Raw genomic sequence first — 26,445 nt, 5'->3', positions numbered from 1 at the left:
ATGGATTCCAACTGTAAAAATTATTATTCTTTCCATTTGATATTATTGAACCAACTATAAAACATTGCCAATATTCTTTTTGTTTTTCACTCCTTTTCACAAAGTGCTGGAAAGCTGACCCCCCCCTGTCTTTATTAATTATCATAAATATTATTTTAAAGATAATAAAATATCCCCCCCCCCCCAATAATATGAGTACAAATCATGTTATAAAGAATAAAAAGTTGGACCTATTCCTGCAATAAAATTATTCTTCCTATCTTTTACAAAAATCTTGAATAATGCACGACTACGGTTCAAGTATTACACTCCTACATGTCTAATCTTAATATTTTCAATATTTATTTTATAACAAAAAAATTTCAATGACCTTTAAAACAATTCACCCACACACGATTTCATCGCATTGTATACTAAATTATATAACTAATGGTTTCGATATCGATAATCTAAATCAACATTTTATTACACTCTTTTATTATCAAGTATAAATTCCAAATCGAAAAAAAAACGTGCATAATAATATCTTCTAAATTTAAAATATTACCGAAGAAATTAATTCAATTTAACGTTAACTGTATTGACTTGTTAGCATAAACTTATAATAATAAAATAAATTTTTACACATGTTTTAGTTTTAGCCTTAAATAAACAAATACAGAAGAGTTAAATTTCAATATAACCCTCGTTAGTTTATTTTCTTTCTGAGCCGAAAGAAAGAAATAGGACCATTTACATTTTATATTTCTTTTTGAATAAATATTTGTTTTACCTTTTAATTTTTTTTTATATCATTTTATATTAAAAACATTTAATAGTTTAGGTAAACTTACTTCTTTTTAGGTTCTTGTTATAATTACTTTTTTTTCCCGATCAATTATTATTGTTTGTAAATGAGAATGTGATTGACTCATTCTTTAAAAATTAATTTTAATCAAATTTTTTTTAAAAAGAATAAATAAAATTTAAAAAATGAATTAAATAAAAATAAATAATTAAAATTATTTTTTTAAAATAATAATAAATGATAAAATTCTAAATTAATTTTTATTTTAACATACTTTAACTTTATTTTATTTTATTTTATTTTACATTACATTACATTACATATTATTTTTATACTATGTTAATACTTAATATATTTGATTAAATAGAAATTTTTTTTTTATTTCATTCAACTTTCCAATTCTTGATAAAATTTAAGAAATGATATATTTTTTATGATTTTACGAAATACATAAATAATGATAATTAATGTTCAAATCTGGTATTTTTTTATATGAAAATAATTAATTTGGGATGATGATATTCTATTCAAATGCCATTAACGGAATTTATACTTTTATCCTATCAACAAGATAAATCCCATTAACCATAAATCTCGTCAGATGTTGCCCATCCAAATTATTCTCAACATTTTTTCATATTATTTTCTACGTTCGAGGATATTCGCACTACATATATCAGGTATCTATCATATAATTTCATTCATGTTTTGTTTAGTTAGATATTAATTTTCTTTTTATAATTTATTTTATTATCTTATAGGAAGGAAGGCTAGAATGAAATATATTATAAAACGAATATGTGTGAGAGTTTATTATGTCCAGGCCCGTGCAAACCTGGAGCGAGTGGGACAGGTCCGGGTGGCCAAAATAGTAGACTATTTTATAAGGGTCGCCTATAGTAGATGGAACTTTTATGGGTTAAAATAAATATCAGCTTAATTTTTAAATATTAAAAAGGCAAGCAAATTTTGTTTCTTATGCCTTTAAAAGTATGAATTGTAATTATTACCTAATTTTATAAGCTCCTTTTTTATCTAATCCCATTTTAAAAATAATGAATCAAGTTAGTTATTTTATGATTTTTTAAAAATTTTTTTTTTTATATGTCCTCCGAATTCAGTTTTATTCCGGGCCCGATAAAAGTCTTAGCACAGCTCGGCTCTGATTAAGCCTTAATAAAATGAAAACTTTACAACATGTAATTTATGTATGATGTAAATTATGTTTAAATCAGTGAAAATGGGAAATATAAACGTCCGATAATAAGAATTTAAAGAACAGCCCATTATAGCAAAAGTTTTTCCCATTTGTTACTGATGGAAATCGAATAAATAATTAAGGTTTTGCTGTTCTTCCTCTGAATAATGTCTAACTGAATGCTAAAAGTTAGCATAGTTAAACGACTCAAAATAATATTATATTAGAGATTTTGTTGATAAATGTCTTAATCTTTCTTCCATATCTATGAACAAAATTTTCAGGCTTGCACAATAGTTTTTGGCTAATATATTGGGCCTAAAAAAAATTTTGGCCCCTAAACCTGGTCCCTCGAAAAAATTTTAGGGCCCCAAAAATGACCGCCAAAATTTTTTCTGAAAAAATTTATTAGTTATTAAATTTTAAATAATAATTAAATCTAAAGAAAAATATAAAAATTTTTGACAAATATTATTTAATTTATACAAATAAACAAGAACATATCTATAAAAATATTAGTTACAAAATATCTATTCACTTATTCCCAAGTGATGAATTTGGACGGGATTCAGCTATTGGAAAAATGCGTTAGCTGCAAAGAAGGGACTGCTATAAAATGAAAATTCAAAAGCTCATTTAAATTCAATAACAATATAGCATGATAAAAATCAATATAAATAACACTGAGATAACAAAAATTCTGGAAAGGCATCAAATTAATATTAAATCAATATTTGATTCGATGCTATTTCTTTAGTGGGGCTAGTTCAAAAAAATTAAGGTTAATGTAAAAGATGAAAACATAATTTATTCTTCTGGACTATATATAGCAATATTTTCATACACAATCCAAAAAGATCCTGAATTTAATAGAATTATGAAATGAATATCCAAAATGCACAATATACATCTCCTCAAATTCAAAATGAAGTCAAATCTATGGCAGATATGTGCTGGAATATATCTCAGAATAATATAATAAAGGCGAGATGCCTTTTTTTTTGCCTTAAGGCTTATGAGATAAAAGATACCTCAGGTTAAACCTGAGCATAATTATTCGTTATATTTTTTTGTGGAGAAATTTAAGTAAATCTAATAGGAATCATTAATTTACTATGTTTTTTTGCCCGAAAGCATTATTAATTTTTTTTACATTATTAATGAATTAAATATTAATAATCGAATGTAATAAGTAAGGCATTGCTGCAAAAAAATTAATAAAATATTGTATTTTTTTTAATTTCTAGGCGTTTTAACGTATCCAGTAAATATGCTGGCCAAACTCTTAGATACTTTTAAACCAGAGGTGAACTGTCATTTAGAAACTTCTCGTATCATTTATGAGAATTGTGAGGCTATTGGTGGCGTATTATTTTACTCTTCTAATAGAACATTTAACTCAGAGATATTCCCTCATGATTCAGTCGAAGCCTCTGGTCCTTTATCTCAATGAGTTAAAAATTGCATAATACTGTCCTTTATTATAATTTATGAAGTATTAACAATAGATTCACTCATTGGCGTACGCAGCGGGGGGGGGGCAGGGGGCAAATTTCCCCCCCCCTTTCCCCAAGCCAAAAAATGCAGATGCCGGATATTTTTCAAAAATATTATTGTTTATATTAATTTATATTTGTTAATATTTATTCGTATCTCATATTAAATATATATTTAATTACATTTATTATCACATATATCTACTAAGTTATTTTATCAATTAAATTCGATATCAAATTTTCCGGCATGGCGTAATATTTATCTACCATTTTCAAATTTCTAGTCAAATAATAATTATTTCTGAAACTTCTTGTCCAACAGGGAAAAAGAAATTGCAAGTCCAACGAGATAGAGTCTCTGCCATCAAGCAGTAACAGCTTTTAAGGAGTTATAAGAGCCAATTATTTGCTATTACTGAAATATTACAATGGCCTGAAAGAAATATTTCCTCAGAAGCAAGAAAATTAAAGGATTCAATGCTTATTCCAAATTTTATTTCTTATTAGAATGTATTATTTAATTATACAACTATTTTAAGTATTACTTTTCAAAAACATGACATTGATTTGATTAAGAAGATGAGAATAGCGGAGAGCATTTTATCAGAACTCAAGGAAATTAGGGCGTTGATGAAAAATTTTATATTTTATCGTTGAGTCAAAAGCAGAGCTATACGTGTTTAATATTTGTCTCCCTCGACTTGTAGCAAGGCAAGCTCATCGTTAAAACATTAATATAGGATCAGTAGAAAAGTATATCTTATATGCAGATACATTTATAACCCAAATAAATGAATTTTTAATTCATCATGCAGTACTTACATCTGCAAATATTACTTCCACAAAAGCCTTCCTAACCTTTTTTCAGATGGTGATAGAAAAAAAAATATTTGTTAGATTTTTATTATGAAGATGTTAAAGTATCTTATGATGCCTTACTAGCTGAATAACTATGTTTATAAAATTAACTATAGTTGATATAGTCCCAAAAAATTATATGGATGCTCTGCATTATTTCAAACACATTTTAGATTAAATTCCCATGTATTAAAAGGGTTTATAAACTCTTCCCATTAGTAAACTAATGAGAGAACATTCTCTTTTTTAAGAAGAATAACAGAGTCCTAAAGAAGTACCATTTGCAGGGCACGGCCCGGATTTTTTTTAAAGATTTTTTACGGCCCGGCCTAGGTTTTTTTAAAAAAATTTTAGGCCAGACCCGGATTTTTTTTACAAAATTTTCAGGCCTGGCCCGTTAAAAAATAAATTATGTTTATTTTTGATTTTTATAGCTAATAATAACGATTTCAAATATAGGCTGTTTTTAAAAATAAAGTCCGGATTGGGTGTTTTTTTTAAATAATTCAGGTCCGGCTTGGGTATTTTTTTAAAAAAAAGTTTGGGCCCGGCCCGGCTATATTTAAATAATTAAAATACTGTCCGGCCGGGGGCCAGGCCTGCAGGTTTCTGAAAAACATACCAAGAAGTACAACATCTGAAAGTAGATTGAAAGATTTGGATCTTTTGAATATTCATAGGCATTTGACGACAAGCAAGGATGAGATAATTGAAAAATTAGCTCAATCCCAACGAAGATTGGATTTTACATTGTAAATGTATAAAATACAAAATGCAATTATTCCTATGAAACTTTTTCTGTAAAGGCTCAAAAAATTCCAATTTCTATTTTGGGTCATTTAAGTGATTCTTTACATATAATTTTTTTATAATTCACATTAATTTAAATTGAGTATTAGAAATAGTTATTAAGCCTAATAAATTTATGCTTGATATTTTTAAAAAACAATAATATTTCTTAAAAATTTTATTACCCCCCCCCCCCCCCCCCCCCCCCCAGACCAAATTCTTGCGTACGCGCCTGGATTCACTAAATAAGTATCCACAGTCATTAGGTTCAGAGTGGATTCTAAAAATTGTATTAATTCCACAATTAATATATTAAAAAATAAAAAAAGTGATAATTCTTTTTATGTGATAAGAATTATGGATAATTCTTTTTATGTGATAAGAATTATGGATAATTCTTTTTATTTGATAAGAATTATGGCTGAAAAACTTATATCAATATTTAATCTCATCCCTCAAAGATCGTAAGGGTACCTAAAATGCCAACAAATCTTTAAGATTTTTTAAGCGATGCCACATTGCAATTTGATTGTGAAAAGGACTAAAATTGTAGTTATTAACGAATTATTATGAAATTATTGTAGATTATTTTTTAGGTAAATTTACATTACACAAGATAATTACAATCTTCTATCTTATTTTAATACATAGTCCCCATTTAACCCTGATATTTTTTATAAAATGGCCACATTAGAATCATTATTAAATTTAAATGTGAAAAGTTACAACATAAAAAGAAATAGCAAAAGGATTATTAGCTGTAGAAGTTAAAGAAACACATAATTTTAAAAATATTGTATATATTATAAAAAAATATCATCTTGCATTTAAAAAATTGTATAAATGCTAATCAGCAACCATCATCATAGCGGTATCAAGGGCATCTTGTGAGGCCTCATTCTCTACACTAAAAAGAGTTCTATCGAGTACCAGAGAATCGATGAAAGATTGACTTAAACAAAATTTAGTATTTTAATGAATGGCTTATGAAATAAATAAGTTTTATTTCAAAAAAATATTGGCCCCACAAAGTAAGCATTTGCCATCCTCCCAGTAAGAAATTCCTAGCTCTACGGCCCTGGTTAGCTGCTTAACAACACTACTAAGAATGATATATATGAATTTTTAATAAAAATAAATAAATAAAAATTCAAAACAACCTCTTATCATTCAAAAATAATTAAAAATTTTAGAAGTTCAAATTTCATTTTAATATAATAATAATTTAAACTACTTAAAAATGTAAAATTAATAATTTAAAAGAAAACTTATTAAAACCTTTTGTTTTCATTATATTTATTAATGCTCAAATATTAACTATGGTTAGTTGAGTAATCGGTCAATTATAGCTGACCCAAAACGGCTAAGTCAAATATTTTGGTGAAAAAATAGTATAAGCTTAACCCTATATTTACAGTTTGCGCAAATTCACCATAAATTATACAAAATATGCTGTATTTTTGTATTTCTTCTTCTCCGCTAATTCGCGTTAACTGTGAATTATGGATAATTAGACTAAGCCGAAAAACGACTAAAACTATTCGGCTAATCGTCTGTCAATTACGTAGCCTTAATTTATATATAAATAATTTTTATAAATAAATAATAATGAAGGCTAGGCTTATCTTACATTATGCCGAAGTCGATTAGTCCTCCTTAGCCGATGCTTAATTAGTTTTAGCCGATTTTTAGGCTAAGCCTAAATAGGCCTATATTGAATTCAGAGATCGAATTTGCGGCTAAGTATACAAGATATTTTATATTCTTCGCTGCGAATGCGCTGCTTATGAATGAGGAGGAAAGATTTTTAGCCAATTAAAAAACACTAACTAATATGCTTTACCAATTAGCCGAACTAGTTTGGTAAACCAGAAGCCCCGCGTTCGGAAGATTTAATTGAAAAATTCTTATCCGATTTGACGGGTCAAATCGATATAGATGTTTCCCATAAAACCCTCTTGGTTACTACTATATTTCAACTGCGCTATTAAATAGTTTGAGAAAATATTTTAAAAAATATATTTTCATTGAACTACTTTCGCGTGAATATGTTATGCGTGTAAAAGAGAAAAAAAAATCAAATTAACTACTAAAAAAAAGGTATATTTTATTTATAATTAATAAAGAGTATAAAAAAATACATTTTGTGCGCAATTATACCTATATTTACCTTTGTAGGGCGTTTTAGATTTATTAAAAAAAAATTAAACTTTGTTACTACCGAGTCTCTATAAGATAAATAAACACTTTATTATTTGAATCTCATTTAATTGCTGATATCTTAAACAAACAGTATTTCGTAAGGTAAAATATTAAATTTGCTAAAAATCGTTTGATTTTTTTTTACCCCGATCGGATCGCGATTGGTCATAAAGGGCTTTTCAGGGCAATAGGAAATTTGCATTACTTTAATCAGTTATAGCGAGCGCTTTTTATTTGGTTAATATGCCCCGGTTTTGACCGGAATCATGTTTTGGTATGTATAGAGTACCTACAGGCCAATTAGACAATTCTTCAATGCAATGAATTTTAATTGTATATATTTTTTTAATTTTTATCAAAAATCGATAATATCAAACATTGATACAAATTGAAAGTAATTTAAAAGTTCACGATGATTTGTCCAAATTCATAGGGCCTCTATTCCCTCTGGAAAAATTACGGCAAAACCAGGTACATGAAAGATTTTACAGAAATTCGCTTTAATAAACGATTAAAATATTAAAATAATTGCTAAAAACCCAGGGCAATGAAGAATAATGATGACTTTTCTAAAGTACTACGTTGCGGTATGTTATTTTTAGAAGATATATTGGATATATATACAAAAAATAAAGATCATTTCTTGATCAATCGAAGAGTGAAAATAAAATGTTCTTTTTAAGGAAAAAGAATCAATTTTACACTTAAATATTCTTTTTATACCTCCCCTTATGTTATAAGTCGGCTTCGGCTTTTGGCTTCTGTAAAATAAATATTATATTAACTTTGATAATTTTTATTTAAAAAAATAATCCTTATAATTATTTTAAAATGCTTATTATATCTTAAATAAATATACGACTAGTGTCATTTATAATTTATAAATTAAAGTTATTATTTTTTTAAGAAAAATTCATTCTATTCCCTTTTTCCTCCATATATATTTAAAAAAAATATTATCAAGACCTGAATTTGCTGCAGCTTAGCTTTTTCAAAAAAAATTCTGAATAGAGGTCTTCAATACGATTATTAAATATTTTTTTTAAATCGCCGCTCATTTATTTAAAAATTTTATTTAGGCCACCGGCTCTCACTTATGGTTTAAAAATTATTTGATTTTTAAATTTATTCGCTAACTCTCCCATTGTTATAAAAATATTTTTAACCCGCCCGCCCAAATTTAAAAATTTTTTTCTAATCCGCGGGTTAAAACTAACCCGTTTGCGGATCTCTTATTCTTACTATTCAGAATAAAGAAAAATCTAGATATTCGTAATTATATTCAAAGAGAAATAGACCTCCAACCCCCCCCCCCCCACCATAAAAAGTGCCCTTATCATCCTAGATAAAACACTATAAATAAAATAAAAATAATTTAGAATTAAATACCTGAAAAATTAATTAATTAAATTATAAAACATAATTTATGCAATATTAATTTTTTTACTTTGGGGGGGGGGGCAGTTAATTTTTTTAGGGTCGTCTAGCTTCCAAATGTCCCTCTCCATAGTTATAGCTTTAAAACTTAATAAAATTTAATACAGCTGCTTGAGTGCTTAATTAATTTTGAAACTATAAGATTCTTTCAAAATTTTTTTTTAAAATGAAAGCTTTTATTCATATTATAACTAAAATTAATAATTAAAATCCATTAGGAATATATAATTTTTCCCCTGCCCTGGCCTCTTATTTTAATTGACCATTATGAATGGATCATCATACCACAGGTAATTATTTTTATAACTAATATTATTATTACAAATTTATATTGCATTGTATTATATTATATTTATTATTATACATAATAATTACTTACGGTTTTTCTTTTTATCGTTATTTTATTCAAAATCCATATAACTATCATCACCACTCAACAAGGTATCATTAAATGGCAAGATGGTACCATTATATTATATTGGTAATAAAATATAAGTAAAATTAAGGTAGGTATTTAACTCTAATCATCCCCGATTCAAAAAATATAATTCCATTTTTGTAGGGGCAATTATTATTATTTTTTATAAAAATTAACATTAAAAAGAAAGAATAACTTTTTTTTAAAATATAAAATTTAAAATAACAGGGATTAAAGTGTTATCTCATTTTATCCCATTTTCTCATAAAATGAAAGAATAATTATTTTTTTTAGCCTTAAACGGGTTATAAAAAGATTACCAAATTAATAATCGTAATGATTTTCATTAAAAAGAAATTAAATTTAACATTTGGAATTAATATATTTTTTTACGAGACCCAAGTAGTGTTGTTAAACGGCTCGTTTTGAGCCGAATTTTAAAAACGGCTAACTCAATATTTCATTTAGAATTCTATTACGCAAGCCTGAAGATTTTGTTTGTAGAAGGAACATAGGTTTGGACATCTATTAGCGAAATCTTGAGGCTTAGATAATGCTTTTCTGGCTTAAATATTTAGTTAGCCGTTTTTAGAAATCGGCTCAAATCGAGCCGTTTAACAACACTAGACCCAAGATGCCACCAGTTTGAATTTTAAAAAACATTATAACCCTAAATAAAATCTAAACATTTTAATGTGCAGAATTTGCGAAATAAAAAAACTATTAATATATTTGATTTATTTTTAGATTATAGTTAAAAAATATACTCTGAATCCAAACCGTCTATTGAATCAAAAATTACTTTAAAACTTGCGTTTAAAAGTTCAAAAATTTGTTTCTCACAAAATTCTCTCATTATCAATGTACTTTAAAAGAATTTTTAACGCCATTCCCACCCCTTCTTGTTTTGATTAAATATTATTACCAACATAAGACCTATTTGCAATATTTTTATTCACAAGATTCTTGCCAACTTAATAGGTAGATAGTAGTATAAAACAGCAAGTCAGTTCGGATTAGGTTGTGCTGTTCTCTATACTAATATATAAATTGGTTATTTAATCTCCTTATTAGATTTCGATTTAAAATGATTTAATCAACCATAATATAAGATTATAAAATTTGTCTTTACAAAGAGAGTACATTCCTTGTGAATAAACTTGAACCAGAAAAAAAATTTATCGCGATAACGCGATTGATTCAAAGGTATAATATATTTTACAAACCAATTAAATCTTATGGAGAGACGAGATTTTTTTCAAAAAATGAATGATAGATAAGAAAAAAATAATAATGATAAACAAAATATATATAGTCTTGGAATCTTGATTTAAAAAATATTATTTGAACACCAAAATTAAATTTAATTTAGAAATGTCATTAAAATGTTTTTATCATATGCTTAATGTTACTTTTATCTTATTTAATGCACGGTGGAATGGCAGTGAATTAAAAAATTAGTTGAAATAAAATGTTTTTATCATATGCTTAATGTTACTTTTATCTTATTTAATGCACGGTGGAATGGCAGTGAATTAAAAAATTAGTTGAAACCGTATTGTAGCTTTTCCACTCATATGGTCCTAGTCAATAATGGAGGTAAAAAATGAATTTTATAATATAAGAGATAAAAAAATTTTTATAAAAATTTTCGCAGGGTAAGACAGGACTAATGAAACCCAAGATGTCTATGAGCGAAATCAAACTTCGTTGATAAATCTTTTATTTAAAACTTTAAATAAATTTTCACAATATGAATATAATATATGAAGATATCCAAAAAAAAATATTTCGAATTGGGTTCCTAAAGTAAAAAGGAACAATAGTTAAATTTGAACAGATGACGGCCTGACCAATATCCCCTTAACCATGGGTAAATCCCTTATTTAAGATTATACATGTGTCTGGTCCTTCCCCGCCAATATAAATACCAGCCTGCTTATTCAAACAGAGGCTAAAAAAATAAAGAAATACAAAAGCCTCAGCATTTTAATATTCTCGCCAATTGCAACTCCTGCTAACAGACAATTCGCTCTTATCACTTTTAGTTTTTTTTAAAAAATTTAACTCACGAAATTAAAATTTCAAACATTTTAACCTAGGGAATTCCTATTCCTTATGCAATAAACATTTTTAAGGTTAACTATTGTTCCCCAAATGCTTTTCTTAAAATTATTTTGGTTCGATAATTTTTTATTCTTTTTTTATATAGCTTAATATAATATTATATTCATAGGGTGAAAATTTATTAAGTTTTAATAAAAGATTATATAATATTCTACATATAAGATATAAATACAAATTGTATTTATGAATTGATGGGCATTTTAATTATTTAAAAAAGAAACAACTAAATCTTAAAATGCTTCAGAAAAAAATTCTAAACGTCGGCGCGTTATATTCACCCCTCCCAGATTTTCTTAAGGTTGAGATCATTTTCTTAAAACGAAAATCTTGAACTTAAGATGATAGTTTTCGGTTAAAACTCAGCGTAGCCAATTTTGAAGTTGATATAAAAAAATCGACCAAAGGGAATTATTGACAAGTAAAACCAATAACGGCAAAATGGTAGTTTTCTTGGAAAAATAGTTGATAATGAAAATATTGTTATAAAATTTATTTCTATTTCCCCTTAAATAATAAAGAACATTGTGATACAGCGCTAGGTATGGAATCGGAAGGCATCCCGAACGAATGGCTTTCGGCGAGTTCTTCCCACGATGCCGAAAGTGTGGGGCCTCATAACGGGAGGTACGATTTAATAATATTATTATTTTAAATGTTTAATTATATTTATATTTTATAATGGGTTTTTTTGGTTCGATTGAAAAATATGCTTTTAATAAAAAAATGATGTATACCGTTATTCCTCAAACCATATTTTACATTCTTTTATAAAAATAAATTAATATAATATTTTTCCATATCATTTTAATTAATTTTTTTCCCCCATTTATCTATATCTTTCTATCTATTCTCTTATGGTATTTTCCATTTTATTTATGAATATAAGTATACGATACGAGTATAATTGTGATAGTTATAAATTATATAACGTACAACATATCATTTATATTATATTATTATACATTTTAATTATTTTTTGTATTGTTTGTAATTGAAATGAATATAAAGGGATTATATTATATATATAATAAATATTCTAATAATATTATTAATTCCTCCCTTTACCAGAATTATATAGTATAATAATAAATATCTATACATATACACATATAGTTTTATTTTTATTAATTTTTTGTAAGCCAATAAAATGAAATGAATAGGGGAACTTAAAAATATCTGATAAAGCCCATTAAAATTCAATTAAGTGTAGTGCCCTTTCGAAAGTGGTTTACACTGGTTGGCAGTAATAAAAAAATTTGTTGTGAATGATCGAAAAAATATATTTCCTTTTTCTTTAAATTATAAATTCAAAGGAGGAGGGGAATCCCTCTAACCTCCATTTTGTAAACTTTATGAAACTCTTTCTCTTTTTCTTAAATTTTTCTCTTCCACATTTATCTCAAGACTTAACCTAGACCGTGATGGTGGAGCCTGGTGCCCAGCCGATGGTCCCTTAAATTCGCCCGATTCCTTCTCATCCCAACAATTTTTACAGATAAATCTTCCGCACCCTCATACCATAACGGCCGTGGAGACGCAAGGCCGATTTGGAAATGGCAATGGCCAAGAGTTTGTCGAGCAATTTAAATTAGTTTACGCTATAACGTATCCCGATGGGAGTAGAAAGGGTGAAGAGAGCTGGATAATGTACAAGGATAGCGCAGGAAACACGGTAAACAGCAACTTTTTTTTTTAGCCAATACCACTTCAATATAAATATAGTATATTTATCATAGTTAAAAATCCTCTTCAAAATAAATTTTTAAAATGAAGATTTTTTAAAAATAAGGTGATTTTTAGAATACTGAAACAGGATTTTTGGATTAGCACCTAAATTACAAATCATTTTTGTAAAAAACCTTTTGCTATTTTTTTAAACATCTTTCATGGTTGTAATTTTTTTTTGATGTTCTTTAAAATAATCTTTTATTTTATGATCTACATAGATTTTTTGCTAAAAATTATAGGCAAAAAAGAATATTTATTTAAAAAATCTTTTTTTTTCAAACAATGATTTATTGAATAAAAGCTTAAATATAATAATTCATCTAAATTATAAGTTTTTTAAATTAATTTATAAACAAAATTAAAGAGTGAAGAAAAAAGGAAATAGGACAGACCCGATTCTAACTTCACCAATTGGGGGGGGGGCAGACAAATTTTTTTTCAATACTATAGAACCAATATTTAAGTTATTTGAACAAAAAATTGAAATATACGATTTTATTTGAAAAATACCATATGGCCATTGTCAAATCGATCAAAAAAGGCACATTTTCGGCCGACCCCTTTTAAAATTGTTAAAAATCTCTGGAATTATTTCGATAGGCAAAAAAAGAAAGTCGTTTATTTTAGCTCGCTAGCACACCTGGTTCCCGAGATATGGACCTGAATTTTTAAGCAAAAAAAGGGAGTTTATTTTGGAAAATTTTTTTCTTTTTATTTAAACACCTTTTATAAATATATATACGATGTCAAAACCTTGGCGACGCTATCGACTCTTCCGAAATATACATTTTTAGCAAATGTTGACAAAAAATAGATGGCGCTAATGGTTGAAATATATCATAATAAGGAAAAGAAAATATTGATTATTTTTATTAGAAATGTGATAAAATTTTCCAGTTTGCCCCCCCCCCCCCTCTATAATCCCTATAAAGTTTTACATTTTTTAGATCTCTACTTTGCTACTATAGCGAATGACTTTCAGTAATATATAACAGCTGCAGTAAAAAAAATATTTTATTTGGCATATCAATTATATTTTACTAGCGTATTATTTTATAAAATAAACTATTTAAAACTATCTCCCTTTCTGCATAATATTTTTGACTGCCGTTCAGATTAATTTTAAATAATTCAACCCGTCTAGCTTATTTTTATAGTCTGTCTACCAATGACATTCGAGATTTGGAGAGGGCAAAAACATATTCTAGGTACAGATCATTTAAAATTTTATTCTATATCACAGATGGACATACCAAATGTTAAAATTTCAAAATGTTGCAACCCATTTAATCTACAAAAAGATGCTTATTACCGCAAGAATGGAATAAAGATTCTTCCCTGGATGACCCAAATTTAGATATGTTAATATGCTCTTCATGCCGACAAAAATTAGCAAACATTCCTTATACTTCAAATGACGATGTAGATATTGATTGTCCCCCACATATAATTAATTAAGAGGCTATTGATGACATTAATATATCCCTACAATCAATAGGGGAATCTCCCATTAAAAAAAACACTTATGTGAAAAGAATAATATTCGACTAAAAATATATCTAGAGTAAAAAAAAGTTTTAACGACTAAAATTATACCATTATCTTCATCAAATGATGAAAAATTAGATGTAGATACTTTAAAAATCAATTTCCCACAGTTATCGTACAAATAAATATAGATCATTACCATCAAATTGGACAGTAAGAAAAATTGTAAAAGAATTTAATATTTCATATCATATGGCGTTAAAATCAAAAGGTTTAGAAAAGGGGGTTTTTTCAACACCGAATCTTAAACCCGGCAAGACAATAGATGCCGCCACCTTTGCTGTTGTCAAGACCTTTTATAGCAATGATGAATATAGTAGATCGATGCCTGGGGAAGGGATTTTGTTTTAATAATAAAAAATGATGAAAAGATCGACAAAAGAAATTAATTTATGAGGGCTATATCTGAAATTTAAAGATATTCATTCAAATATTAAAATTGGATTAACTAATTTTGTTTCAAATATTTTTTATAATATGGAATGAATATGATTATCTATCTATATTTCTATATTATTAATAAAATTGAATAATAAAAAAATTATACAAAAGACATTTATTATTAGAAATATGTTACATTATTGAGTGTCTAATGGGAATTTGCCCACACTGCTCCTCAGTTTAATTAGTATATTTAATATAAATTTGAAATTTTTTTAGTATAGAAAGTGAAATATCCTGTTATTGGTAAGTTGGCAACAAAATTTTAACCATAATCCGCAATTCCATAAGGTCATCTTTTTTTTCAATTTTTGGTAAAATTGTATATTTCGGAATTTATGTATTTTTTTACAATTATAATGTTTCTCAAGACCCTATATATAAGAACTTTCTTCCAGTTGGTAAAATTTGTTTTGGTATAGAATTGGTTCACCATTTTTTGAGATATAGATCTTACAAGGAAGGCAATGCAAGCTTCAATTATTTATAAACTTTAACGAAAATCTTCTTCCATTATTACAGTCTTTTTAAGTGATGTTGGTATAATTGTTAAAAAGCCCTATGTGGGTCGATTTTTAAAAACAACCCAATTAAGATTTTAGCCAAAATAATATTATGTAGGCCTCCACTTGGCAAATATGTCTAAACCTTTCTGCCATCTATGAGCAAAATCTTCAGACTTACATAATATTATTTTGGTTATAGTTTTGACAGGGTCGTTTTTTAAATGGCCCCACATCGGGCTTTTAGCACCACTAAATTTTGGCCTATTTGTTGATACCTGACTTAAATCAGTTATAAAATATTTGCAATAAGAATAACTTAAAAATCGAATCCATTTTGTTTTTGCAAGCTTAGGCTCATTTTTCTTATTCTTAATTTTGGCATTTTGATCATTTTCATTTTTTCACCAAATTAACTACTATCTTTCCTCATTACAATCGTTTGCGCTATTAGGTGTTTCAGCAGACAGGAATAAATTGATTTTTTTTGAAAGATGGGGGGGGGGGGAGGTGGCAGTTTGAATTTTTTTTTCAAAATAGGCCTAGAATGGGACCTGAAATAGGAAGAAAAATATTATTAACCATCCCTTCTTTTTTCTTATAGGGTTAATATCTGTATACTTAATTTTTTTTATGTAGGAGTAAAAATAAAATTTATAGATTAATTAAAATTTTTGGGTATCGGCCACTTTCATTTGGGTTTAAGTAGGTAGTCACTATTTTTATACATATTTTCTTTCCTAATATTTTATTAAAAAATATAATTTCTTCGTTGCGTGCGATCCAGAGAAAGTTAAAGTGTGTTTTTTGTTATTAGCTGATTTGGATATTAGGCAATGTTGTAAAAGAACGTCGATGGAAGTAACGTCATTAGTAACGGCGTGCCTTTGGAGGTAACGCCTTTAAAAAGATAAGGAGTAACTGTAACGCTTTTTTTGTTGTTATAAATTTGCAGCATCTTATATTATTATTTAAAACTTTAAACCTAATACTCCTCAAACTTTTGAAATACTAAATGTAAATTTAAAAAAAAATTTATTAATAGATTTTGAATGGAAACAATGACACTCAAACTATTCGCAAAACCAGATTATCGCCACCAATCACGGCTAATAAAATACGGTTCATCCCATATAATTTGAACCCTCGGACCGTATGCATGAGGGTCGAGATAAGGGGTTGTCCATTTACAGGTAATATTTATATTTTACGACAAGACTTAGCTAGGGAACCATCTTTTATTATCTGACTAGTCGCAAGGACTCTAAAAATCATGGATGTGTGTTTGAACTTCTTTATGATTAAACATTGAAACACTATGAGAAAGAATGAAATCAAAACGAAGGACTCTATAATTTTCTATCCAATAATTTTTCACTTTTAAGGAACTTGTCTCTGGCTAACTTTATTATTATTCAATAATATTATATACTTAAATTTTCAAAAGGAAATTTTTTTTGAGCATAATATTATTTAAAAATCAATAAATTTTTTTTTTATAATTTATGTAATTTTTTCTTTCTTTTTATTTTAGTGTTTTTTTGATGCAATGTCTGGGCCCAATATTTTCTTCTTTTTTTTCCTATAATGCATATTTAATTTAATTAGTTTTTAAATTTAAACCCCAATTCAATTTTTTGTTTTGTTAATGTTTATTTAACAACAACGAAAAATACGATGCGATATAAAAAAAATTTCAATATTAAAATATTCCGAAAATTCAAAATACCTGTTTATTATTTTTTTTAAAAAAATATGGATATTATAATACCTCGTTTTCCCTTGTAATTTAGCCGACTTTTAAAAAAAAATCAAATAAAGTTGCACATAATCGATAAAAATAAACGTAAAATATTTTAAAAAAATACACCTTTATATCGATCAAGATCTAAAAAAATATCAGGTCTGGTCTGAGCAGGGAAGATATATTAAAAAAAATAAAGTAGAAAGTAGGATTTATCAAGAAAAATAGAAAAATTATAAGTTTATAAGGAGAAAGTTTAAAAAAATTTTTTGGTATTTTTCTTGAAACGAATATCTATGAAAGCCTAAAGGACAACAAAATAATTTTTAAAATTAGGTGTCCGAGGTGTCTACGAGTCCAAATGGGAAATTTTAAATTTAGTAAAAACTAGCCCGAATCTGAGAAAAAGGTATTTCTATCTTTAGAGCCTACTTTGTTGTTTATTATAATTACTTGCAAAATAGTATGGTAAAGCCTTTCTGTTTCTTTTTAGTTCCTTTAAAATTAAAAATGTCCCCTTCCCTTTATTTTTAGATTTTCATATTTTAAAAGTTCCGAGAAGGGTGAATGTTTTATGAGAATCCTAGAGCACATTATAAAAGCTCGGGAACGGATAATTTTTAAAATCTTCCTCAAGTCCAGTTTTCACTTTTTTCTAAGATATGGTACTTCTTGGCCTCCGGGTAAAATTTCTGAGGAATAAAATGGCATATTTATATTTTAAAAAAATTAAAATTTTCATCGATTTTATTTTGGCGATATTTTATTTAAAACATAATTCAAGATGGCATAATACCATCCACATCCGAAGCCAACCCAACATTTGAATCTAACATTTCGGGGAATCTGAATAACGATGGGAAAAACCACAAAATATTGATCATAATTTTGACCTGCGCATTATTATTTTTCGTCATAAATCTCTCGTTTATTCAGGTAAAAAGTGAAAAATTTAAAAGAAAGAAATAAATAAACAAAATGTTGAAAATTTAATCTATGTTAGGCTAAAATTAGAGGTGTTGAGGATCCTAATTTTTTTTTAAAACCCTGCCGGGTATAAAAAAAATTTTAATAACTCTTTTATTGGTAGAATGTAAATTAGATTTAATATTTTTAATCATGAAATTAAAACATTTTATAAAAGAAAATGGTAGTATATTAATGTAATTGTGCATTTATAATCCAAAAACTAACCCTTCCCTATTTTACTTGGTTCTAAAAAAATATTCAATAAAAATATGAGAATGTCATTTTATACGTTTTGACTAGCCGTTTATTAGCTGTAACCCTGCTTCCTCATAACATAAGAATGCATATTTCAAGTGAATGGTGCAATATGCAAATGGTAGCAACCACTTACAACACAGAACGCATAAATTAAAAAACATTGGAAAGAATTCAGATGCATAGAAAGCTCCTGAAAAAAGGCTATGTAAGCAAATAAAAAAATACTGCCAGTGATTATATAAAATGGTTAATCAAACTGATAGAAAAATCAAGATAATATTTAATACTGCATATTATCTTGAAGCACAAATCGCCATTTTGTAGATTATGAATCGTTAATAGATCTACAAGAGCCCAATGGTTTAGATATGGGACATATTTTGCATTCTTTCCGGTAGATAAATCAACAACATTATGACCGCCCCAAAGCCAAAAAATGCAGATGCTGGATATATTTTTCAAAAATATTACTGTTTATATTAATTTATATTTGTTAATATTTATTCCTATCTCATATTAAATATATATTTAATTACATTATCACATTCATCTACTAAGTTATTTTATCAATTAATTTCGATTTCAAGTTTTCCTTGGCGTAATATTTACCTATTATTTTCAAATTTTTAGCGGCTAATATTTATCTACCATTTTCAAATTTCAAGTCAAATAATAATTATTTCTGAAACTCCTAGTCCAATAGGAAGAAAGAAATTGCAAGCTTGTCCAACGAGATAGAGTCTCCGCCATCAAGCAGTAACAGCTATTATATAGTTAGAAGAGCCTATTATTTGCTATTACTGAAATATCACAATTGCCTGAAAAAAATATTTCCTCAGAAGCACTAAAATTATTGGATTCAATGCTTATTCCAAATTTTTTTTATCTCATTAGAATGTATTATTTAAATATACAACTATTTTATGTAATACTTTTCAAAAACATGACATTAACTTGATTAAGAAGATAAGAATAGCGGAGAGCATTTTATTAGAACTCAAGGAAATTAGGGTTAATGTTGATGAAGAATTTTATGTTATTGTTAAGTCAAAAGCAGAGCTATACGTGTTTAATATTTGTCTCCCTCAACTTGCAGCAAGACAAACTCGTCGTCAAAACATTAGTATAAGAGTATATAAGATCAGTAGGAAAGTATTATAAAACAAATGTCCTCTCTCTTAGATACATTTATTTATAACCCAAATAAATGAACTGTTTTTAATTCATCAGGCAGAACTTACCAATCTACAGATATTACTTCCACAAAAGCCTTCTCAACCTTTATCAGATTGTGATAGAAAAAAAAATATTTGTTAGATTTTTATCATGAAGATCTTAAAGATCTTATGATGCCTTATTAGCCGAATAACTATTTTTAAAAGATTAAATATGGTTGATATAGTCCCAAAAAATGCTATGGATGCTTTGCATTATTTCAAACACATTTTAGATTATATTCCCAATGTAATAAAATAGTTATATATATATATATATAAACAACTTCCCATTAGTAAACTAATGAGAGAGCATTCTTTTTTTTAAGAAGAATAACAGAGCCCTGCAGAGGTACCATTTGCAGGACAAGTCCCGGATTTTTTTAAAAAAAATTTTTACGGCTCGGCCCAGATTTTTTTTAAAAAAAATTTTCAGGCCCGACCCGGATTTTTTTAAAATAAATTATATTAATTTTTGATTTTTATAGCTAAAAATAACGATTTCAAATATTGACTGTTTTAAAATATAGAGCCAAGCCTGGATATTTTTTTTTAAAAATTAAGTCTGGGGCCGGGCCTGCAGGTCTCTGAAAAACATACCAAGAAATACAACTTCTGAAAGTATATTGAAAGGTTTGGATCTTTTGAATATTCATAGGCATTTCACGACAAGCAAGGATGAGATAATTGAAAAATTAACTCAATCCCAACGAAGATTGGATTTTACATTGTAAATATATAACATACAATAACAATTATTCCTAAAATTTTTGTGTATTAATTTATATTTCCAACATTTAAATTTTTTATACTTTACATATAAATTTTAAAGGCTCAAAAAATTCAAATTTTTATTTTGGGTCATATAAGTGATTCATATAGTGGTTATATTCACTTTATATTTTATAATTCACATTTATTTTATAGTTTTTCTATACCGCCAATTATATCCGTTTAATATTGTTTAATTCATATTTATTTATAGTTTTTTTATATGCCGGTTTGTACATAGAATTTTTTTATAATTCACATTAATTTAAAATTTTGTATAAGAAATAGTTATTAGTCCTAATAAATTTATGCTTGATATTTTTAAAAAACAATAATATTTCTTAAAAAAATTTATTATCCCCCCCCAGACCAAATTCCTGCGTACGCGCCTGACCGCCTTGGTTATATATCTAAAATAGGTATTGGGTTCCTCTTTTGATGAACCTATTTTTATATTTAAAGACCTGATTGAACTAAAATCAAAAGATGTGGAGAGGATTGTTTATACGCTACCGAATCTTCTTAAATCCGCTGGGTTTTCTTGAAACATTTTTGAAAAAATGGCGCCAATTTCATGGCTGGGAAGGAATATTGTGTATAAACGCGCCTTTGCGCACAATATCCAACGATCATACTCTGCCATATTTTAGACCACCTTTTACAATTAACAGGTAATGAATTCAATAAAAAGTGTTACAGGCGTTAATCATTTTATAGCCTTTATTGACACAATGTATAGTTTAAATAGCTAATCCAACAAAAATTAAAAAGCATTGGATCAAATAGTATTTGAATTAGGCCTTCAGTTGCTGAAGATTGGAAGGGTACTTTATGTACAATGGATGTCAAGTGGTCTTCGTACTGTTAAGAGGCCCTGTATACTCATTTCAAAAATTAAGCAAATTCTAACAAAAGTCTGAGATTTAACAGACTTTCGATTAGAAAGTGATGAATTCTTATCTCATATCGCCTTGATGTTCTAGAATTATCCAGTCTGTCTTTAAGGCTTCAGACAAGAACAATCAGTTTGCCTAACGCGGCAAAAATAAAGCGAATGATTCGTGTTCTAAAGTTTAAGGATATTGCTGGTAGATTTGAAATTTTTTTTATAATTTCTAAGTGAATGTTTATTTAATATTTCTAATGAGAACATATTAAATAGCTCATGAATCTTGGGAAATAAAGAAATTTAGATTAGTAGTAATGAAGGAAAAAGGGAACTCTGACATCAACGAATATTAATTCATTTGTATTGTCTTGGAGAATATGCAAAATGAGTTAATGGATGCTAATTTTAATAATTTTAGTAATTAAAATATTATATTAAATTATACAGCTTTATCTTTTTAGCTATTTTGTTTTATTGTGGAATATTTATAAAAAGATAAGGAGCCAACAGACCTTCACATTCGTTATGGGGAAGAACAAATTAAACTAACTACTAACTTTGTTTCAGAATGAAGCAAAATCTGGATCTAGCAATATATGTGATGAGGGAGTATATTGTTAATAATAATAAAAGTATTAAATGCCCCCGTGATTTGAAAGAGTTCAAAATTGTATTAACACACATGTAGTACTGCTGAATATGAGCGCAGCCCCTTATGAATGCCATTATGACTGATTTACCTGCATGTTTTATGATAAAACATATAACCAGAATAATGATAATAGACCTCCTCTCATTCATTGGAATTCTTCTCCGAATATTAAAAATTGACTGAGAAGTCATAGATCTGCAAACGATAACCAATCAAGGAAACGTACGATTAAGTTAAAAATGTTTAAAAAAAGATTCGTTATAGAATATTGTAGTTTTTTCTTCACTTTTTTCGATCTATTCCTATTTATACATTATATTACAATAATATGATTATTTTATAATATTATGAAATTTTTTTATGCAATATATATTTTTATAATATATTTCAATTTTTATATAACTTTCTAATTTAATATTTTATATAATAGGGATTTAGTTTATTTCATATGATATTCTTCGATATGAAGCATAAACTATTTTAAAAAATTTGCCTCAAATTTTTGGGAAAAACAAAAATTCGCCCCTCTCTTTGCCCATTTTAGCGTGCCCCCTACTATTTTTTGGAGTAGTGTGTCCCCGTCGCTAATTTTTAAACTATAACACAGCATAAACCTTTAAGGCATATAAGTTATATGTATATAAGCATGAGTCATTTAGACCAAATCTATCTCAACTATACAATTGTCAAGATGGAAATTGTTTAATTTGTATAAAAAAATTAATGAATTCAATCAAAATTATATATTTTTTTTAAAAAAAGGTTCGTCGTTGTTACGTTAAACAAAAATTTGCCCCTAAAAAAGTTCTCTACAAGTTCAAAGCCATCCCCTCTATCCCCACATTCACTCCCTCCTCTCATTCAACCAGCAATAATGTTTCCAATCTGCCTCCCCCTCCACTCATCGATAAGCACGTCGATAATAGAGGGCATAATACAAATCAACTTCAAGATAAACCCTTGGCTAACGAAGCACTTCTCGTCCAAAATCACCCAACCCTGAGACGCATATTGTATCCCCAAGCAAGTTCTGCTTCTCCTGCTTCATTGACTCTTTCTAACCCTAGGGGACTGGTAGCCGACCTCTGTTGTTTCGACAACCATACTTTTGTTCCATCCCCTTACCTTGACGTCAAAAATGGGGCGGGATCTGGAAGACATCAACAAGCTTACCCTAGAATATGCGCAGACTCATCCGGATCTTCACCGTCGGCTACCACGCGCTCCTCTTCCAACTCAACCGTTTCCACTTCCGCAACCTCAAAGGTTGATAGCGGAACCGATTCGCGCGGGAAAAGAGAAGAAACGATGACTAAGAAAATCCCCTTAATGGGATTACACGCCGTCGGTAAGTGTTTTACTTTTGATTAGATATTTAGGGTTGCTATTGAACTTATTCGAGAATTTCAATATATAATAAATTACGTTCGTATGTTTTCTCTTATTGTGTCACTTATCTTTAATGTAATTAATTTTTAGTTAATTTTCAGTCACAAGGTATGTTTAGATTAGACATAAACCTGAATTAATTGAATTGATATTATTAATTGTAACCTAGCCGGAAGGAAGAAGTTGTGAGTTTGATTGGAAATTAATACATTTTTGTGTTACATGTTAATTTACTTAAATCAAATCAATTATATAGATGATAAGATTGATAATCTTACAACCATCAACCCGTACGCGTGCGTAGATCTTTTGCAGGTTTTAATTTAAACTTCGATACTTTTATTTTTTTTAAAAATCGTATATTTTGCTTACTATTAAGCCAAAATTACTAACTTATATTTCAAGTGTGTATATATATACACTATTTTGTCATTTTATTTCAATGTGAAAAATAGGAAATATTTAGCACATGAAATATGTATAATTTTAATAAAAGCCTTTCCTGTTTATATAGTTTAAATTATATTTACATGTGGCAATAATTTATTTCTTTAGCAAAACAATTTTTGCTCTTCCAAATCTATTACGTCTTCTATACCCGCAATTCCTAAAGAATCAATAACATTATTCGAAAATTGGACATGACCTTAAGGGAGGTGAAGTAGTTCACGATGTTTTATGTTAGCTGACTATCAAATATTATTGACTTCATTTCATTAAAATTTAATTATCACATTATGTTTACAATTTTATGTTAAATGATGCATTGTTGTTAACATATCTCGCGATGGAGAAATTATCAATTAATATTTTGATTTATAAAATATCCAATGTTTGTTGTTAATTAAAATATTTAAAAAAAAAGAAATTTAAATATTGTTAACATTCGTATTTTTGTTATATTATATTATTTAAATTCGCATTTACATGATCTTATTTCATATAATATATAAATACTGTTTCAAAAAGATTTATGTTCATACATTAAAAAAAATACTGGAGGTGGGGGGGGGGGGGGTAATTACAAATAATATTCACGTTTAAATTCATAGAAAAAGTTTAGAATTTACTATTATGAGATATTCGTGTGAAGGAAAAGAGGTGTCTGCAATAGATATCTGCAAATCATGGCCGTACTCGGTCAGAGCCCGGCCTGAACGGGCTTATGGCAGGGTCTATTTTTGAAAAATAATTACGATTCGGCTGGGTTGGGCCTAATATTTTTAAAATATTTTACTTTGGGTAAATATAAATATATTGTTTCACTTAGTAATTCAATTTTCCATTAATATATTTTGATTATATTAAATTTTTTATGTATAGTTAACTTTTTATAAATAAAATAAAATTATCCGGTAACTCCAAAAAAAAGATTGTTAAATAAAATGAGGCATAAAGAACACGAATTTTTTGAATTAGTTTTCCTAAAATACAAATAAGCAATACTAGCTGAGCATGAACAAGTCAAAAGAAAGATAATAAAATAACATCGACTGAATAACCGGAACATATATTTAATCATTCAGAAATGTGACTATTTAGAATTTTTATTCTATATAACAGAAACTATTTATTAATATTATTTTTGAATGGCTTAAACGTTAATATTTGAAATTATCTTTTTACAGCTTTTATCAAAGAGGGCATTTTAACCGCTTTACCCATAAAAGCTTTTTCTCAGGGTGATATATATATATATACATTATACAAAAATCTTATAAATTTTATTTTATAGCTAACTATTTAAAGTAAAAATTTTTAAACGGATATATATTTTACGATTTTTTGGCAAAATATGTCAAACCAAAAAAGATTTTCTAAAAGAAGACCTAGGTTAGAAATTATATATTAAAATACAGTTTAATAAAAAAAATCTAATCTCTTTATGCTCTAGGGTTAAAAAGTTATTCGTGTTAACATTGTTACTCAGTCAATCTCTTTATCCCGATCTTTCTTACTAACCTGTATCCGCAGATTCAAAAAACCATTACAAATGTTACCAAAAAAAACAAGATAGTGTATTGATTGATAAAAAGTCTTACGAATATTATTATATACTATATATATTCTACTTCGTAAACTTATGATTTTTTTTTAAAAAAAGCAGATGCCAAATTTAAATTTTTTAAAAAAGCATTTTTATAAAAAAAATGTAAATAATTATTTTTAAAGATATGTAATATAGCCAACGCTTATAATATTGGGCCTAAAGACCTCCAATAAAATTAATGGCGGGAAAACCCACCTAATAGTGTCCCCTTCTCCTTCCATAATAAATTCTGGATATGCCTCTGGCATATTTATTTATATAAATCACAGACCTGCAGAGGCACCATTTGCACGGTCCGGCTCAGCCCGGTTTAAATTTTTTTAGGCCCGGCCCGGATATATTTAAAAAAAATTTTTTACGACCCGGCCCTGCCCGGATTTAAAAATTTAAGGCCCGGCCCGGATATTTTTAAAAATATTTTTTACGGCCCGGCCCGGATTTAAATATTTAAAGCCCGGTGTAACGTGTGAAAGTGATCTGTGAGATTTCGAAATCTCACGCAATCACTTTCACACGGATGGGTTGTAAGATTTTGATGATAATGGCCCCCAATGTTTTTGAAGCGATATAATGGTATAAAACCTAACTGTTAAATTATAATCTATGTTTTAAAATATTATTTTAATAATGCTTTGCAAGATATATATCGTTTCATTTTAAGAACTCATCTTTATTTTTTTAAGGTCATTAAGTCGAATAATGAGAGCTGTAAAATCAAGGAACATCATTAAAGTTAAGGATATAAAATACAATATAGAGACAATAATGGTATCACACCTAACTATTTAATTATAATCTATGTTTTAAAATAATATTTTAGTAATGCTTTGTAAAATATATATTGTCATTTCAAGAGCTCATCTTTATTTTAACATCATTAAAGTTAACAATATAATAAAATTTCTCTTTTTGATACATATAAATTTAATTAAAAAGTAGATTATATATAACAAATAAAATTAAGAATTACAAGGTGT

The 26,445-nt window shown here is 27.4% G+C and overlaps 1 protein-coding gene across 2 annotated transcripts; it reads left to right on the top strand.

Moving 5' to 3' along the window:
• The first annotated feature begins 1,194 nt into the window (after positions 1-1,194).
• On the top strand, positions 1,195-24,224 carry LOC135931328 (uncharacterized). 2 transcript variants are annotated; one of them, XM_065468365.1, is made up of 9 exons: positions 1,389-1,467; positions 10,717-10,784; positions 11,831-11,936; positions 12,717-12,984; positions 16,578-16,725; positions 18,061-18,212; positions 22,792-23,377; positions 23,675-23,733; positions 23,974-24,224. In XM_065468365.1, exons 2-9 carry the CDS (start codon positions 10,763-10,765, stop codon positions 24,061-24,063), a joined length of 1,431 nt encoding a protein of 476 aa, XP_065324437.1. In that variant the 5' UTR covers positions 1,389-1,467; positions 10,717-10,762; the 3' UTR covers positions 24,064-24,224. The 2 variants fall into 2 exon arrangements, with proteins under 2 accessions (XP_065324436.1, XP_065324437.1); XM_065468364.1 differs by lacking the exon at positions 10,717-10,784 and having other exon boundaries at positions 1,195-1,467.
• Positions 24,225-26,445: the final 2,221 nt, after the last annotated feature.

The sequence above is a fragment of the Gordionus sp. m RMFG-2023 genome, chromosome 1 (assembly GCF_954871325.1).
Source record: "Gordionus sp. m RMFG-2023 chromosome 1, tfGorSpeb1-WG-v2, whole genome shotgun sequence".
In the NCBI taxonomy this organism is placed as follows: Eukaryota; Metazoa; Nematomorpha; class Gordioida; order Chordodea; family Parachordodidae; genus Gordionus; species Gordionus sp. m RMFG-2023.
This window is presented reverse-complemented; position numbering and strand designations above follow the sequence as displayed.

Excerpts from the sequence above, each read along its gene's own strand:
- LOC135931328 (XM_065468364.1), top strand. The coding sequence starts at position 1,389 with ATGTTGCCCATCCAAATTATTCTCAACATTTTTTCATATTATTTTCTA. Across the intron at positions 11,937-12,716 it reads GTGGGGCCTCATAACGGGAG|ACTTAACCTAGACCGTGATG; the intron begins GTACGATTTAAT and ends ATTTATCTCAAG. Across the intron at positions 18,213-22,791 it reads TAAATCTCTCGTTTATTCAG|GTTCGTCGTTGTTACGTTAA; the intron begins GTAAAAAGTGAA and ends TTTTAAAAAAAG.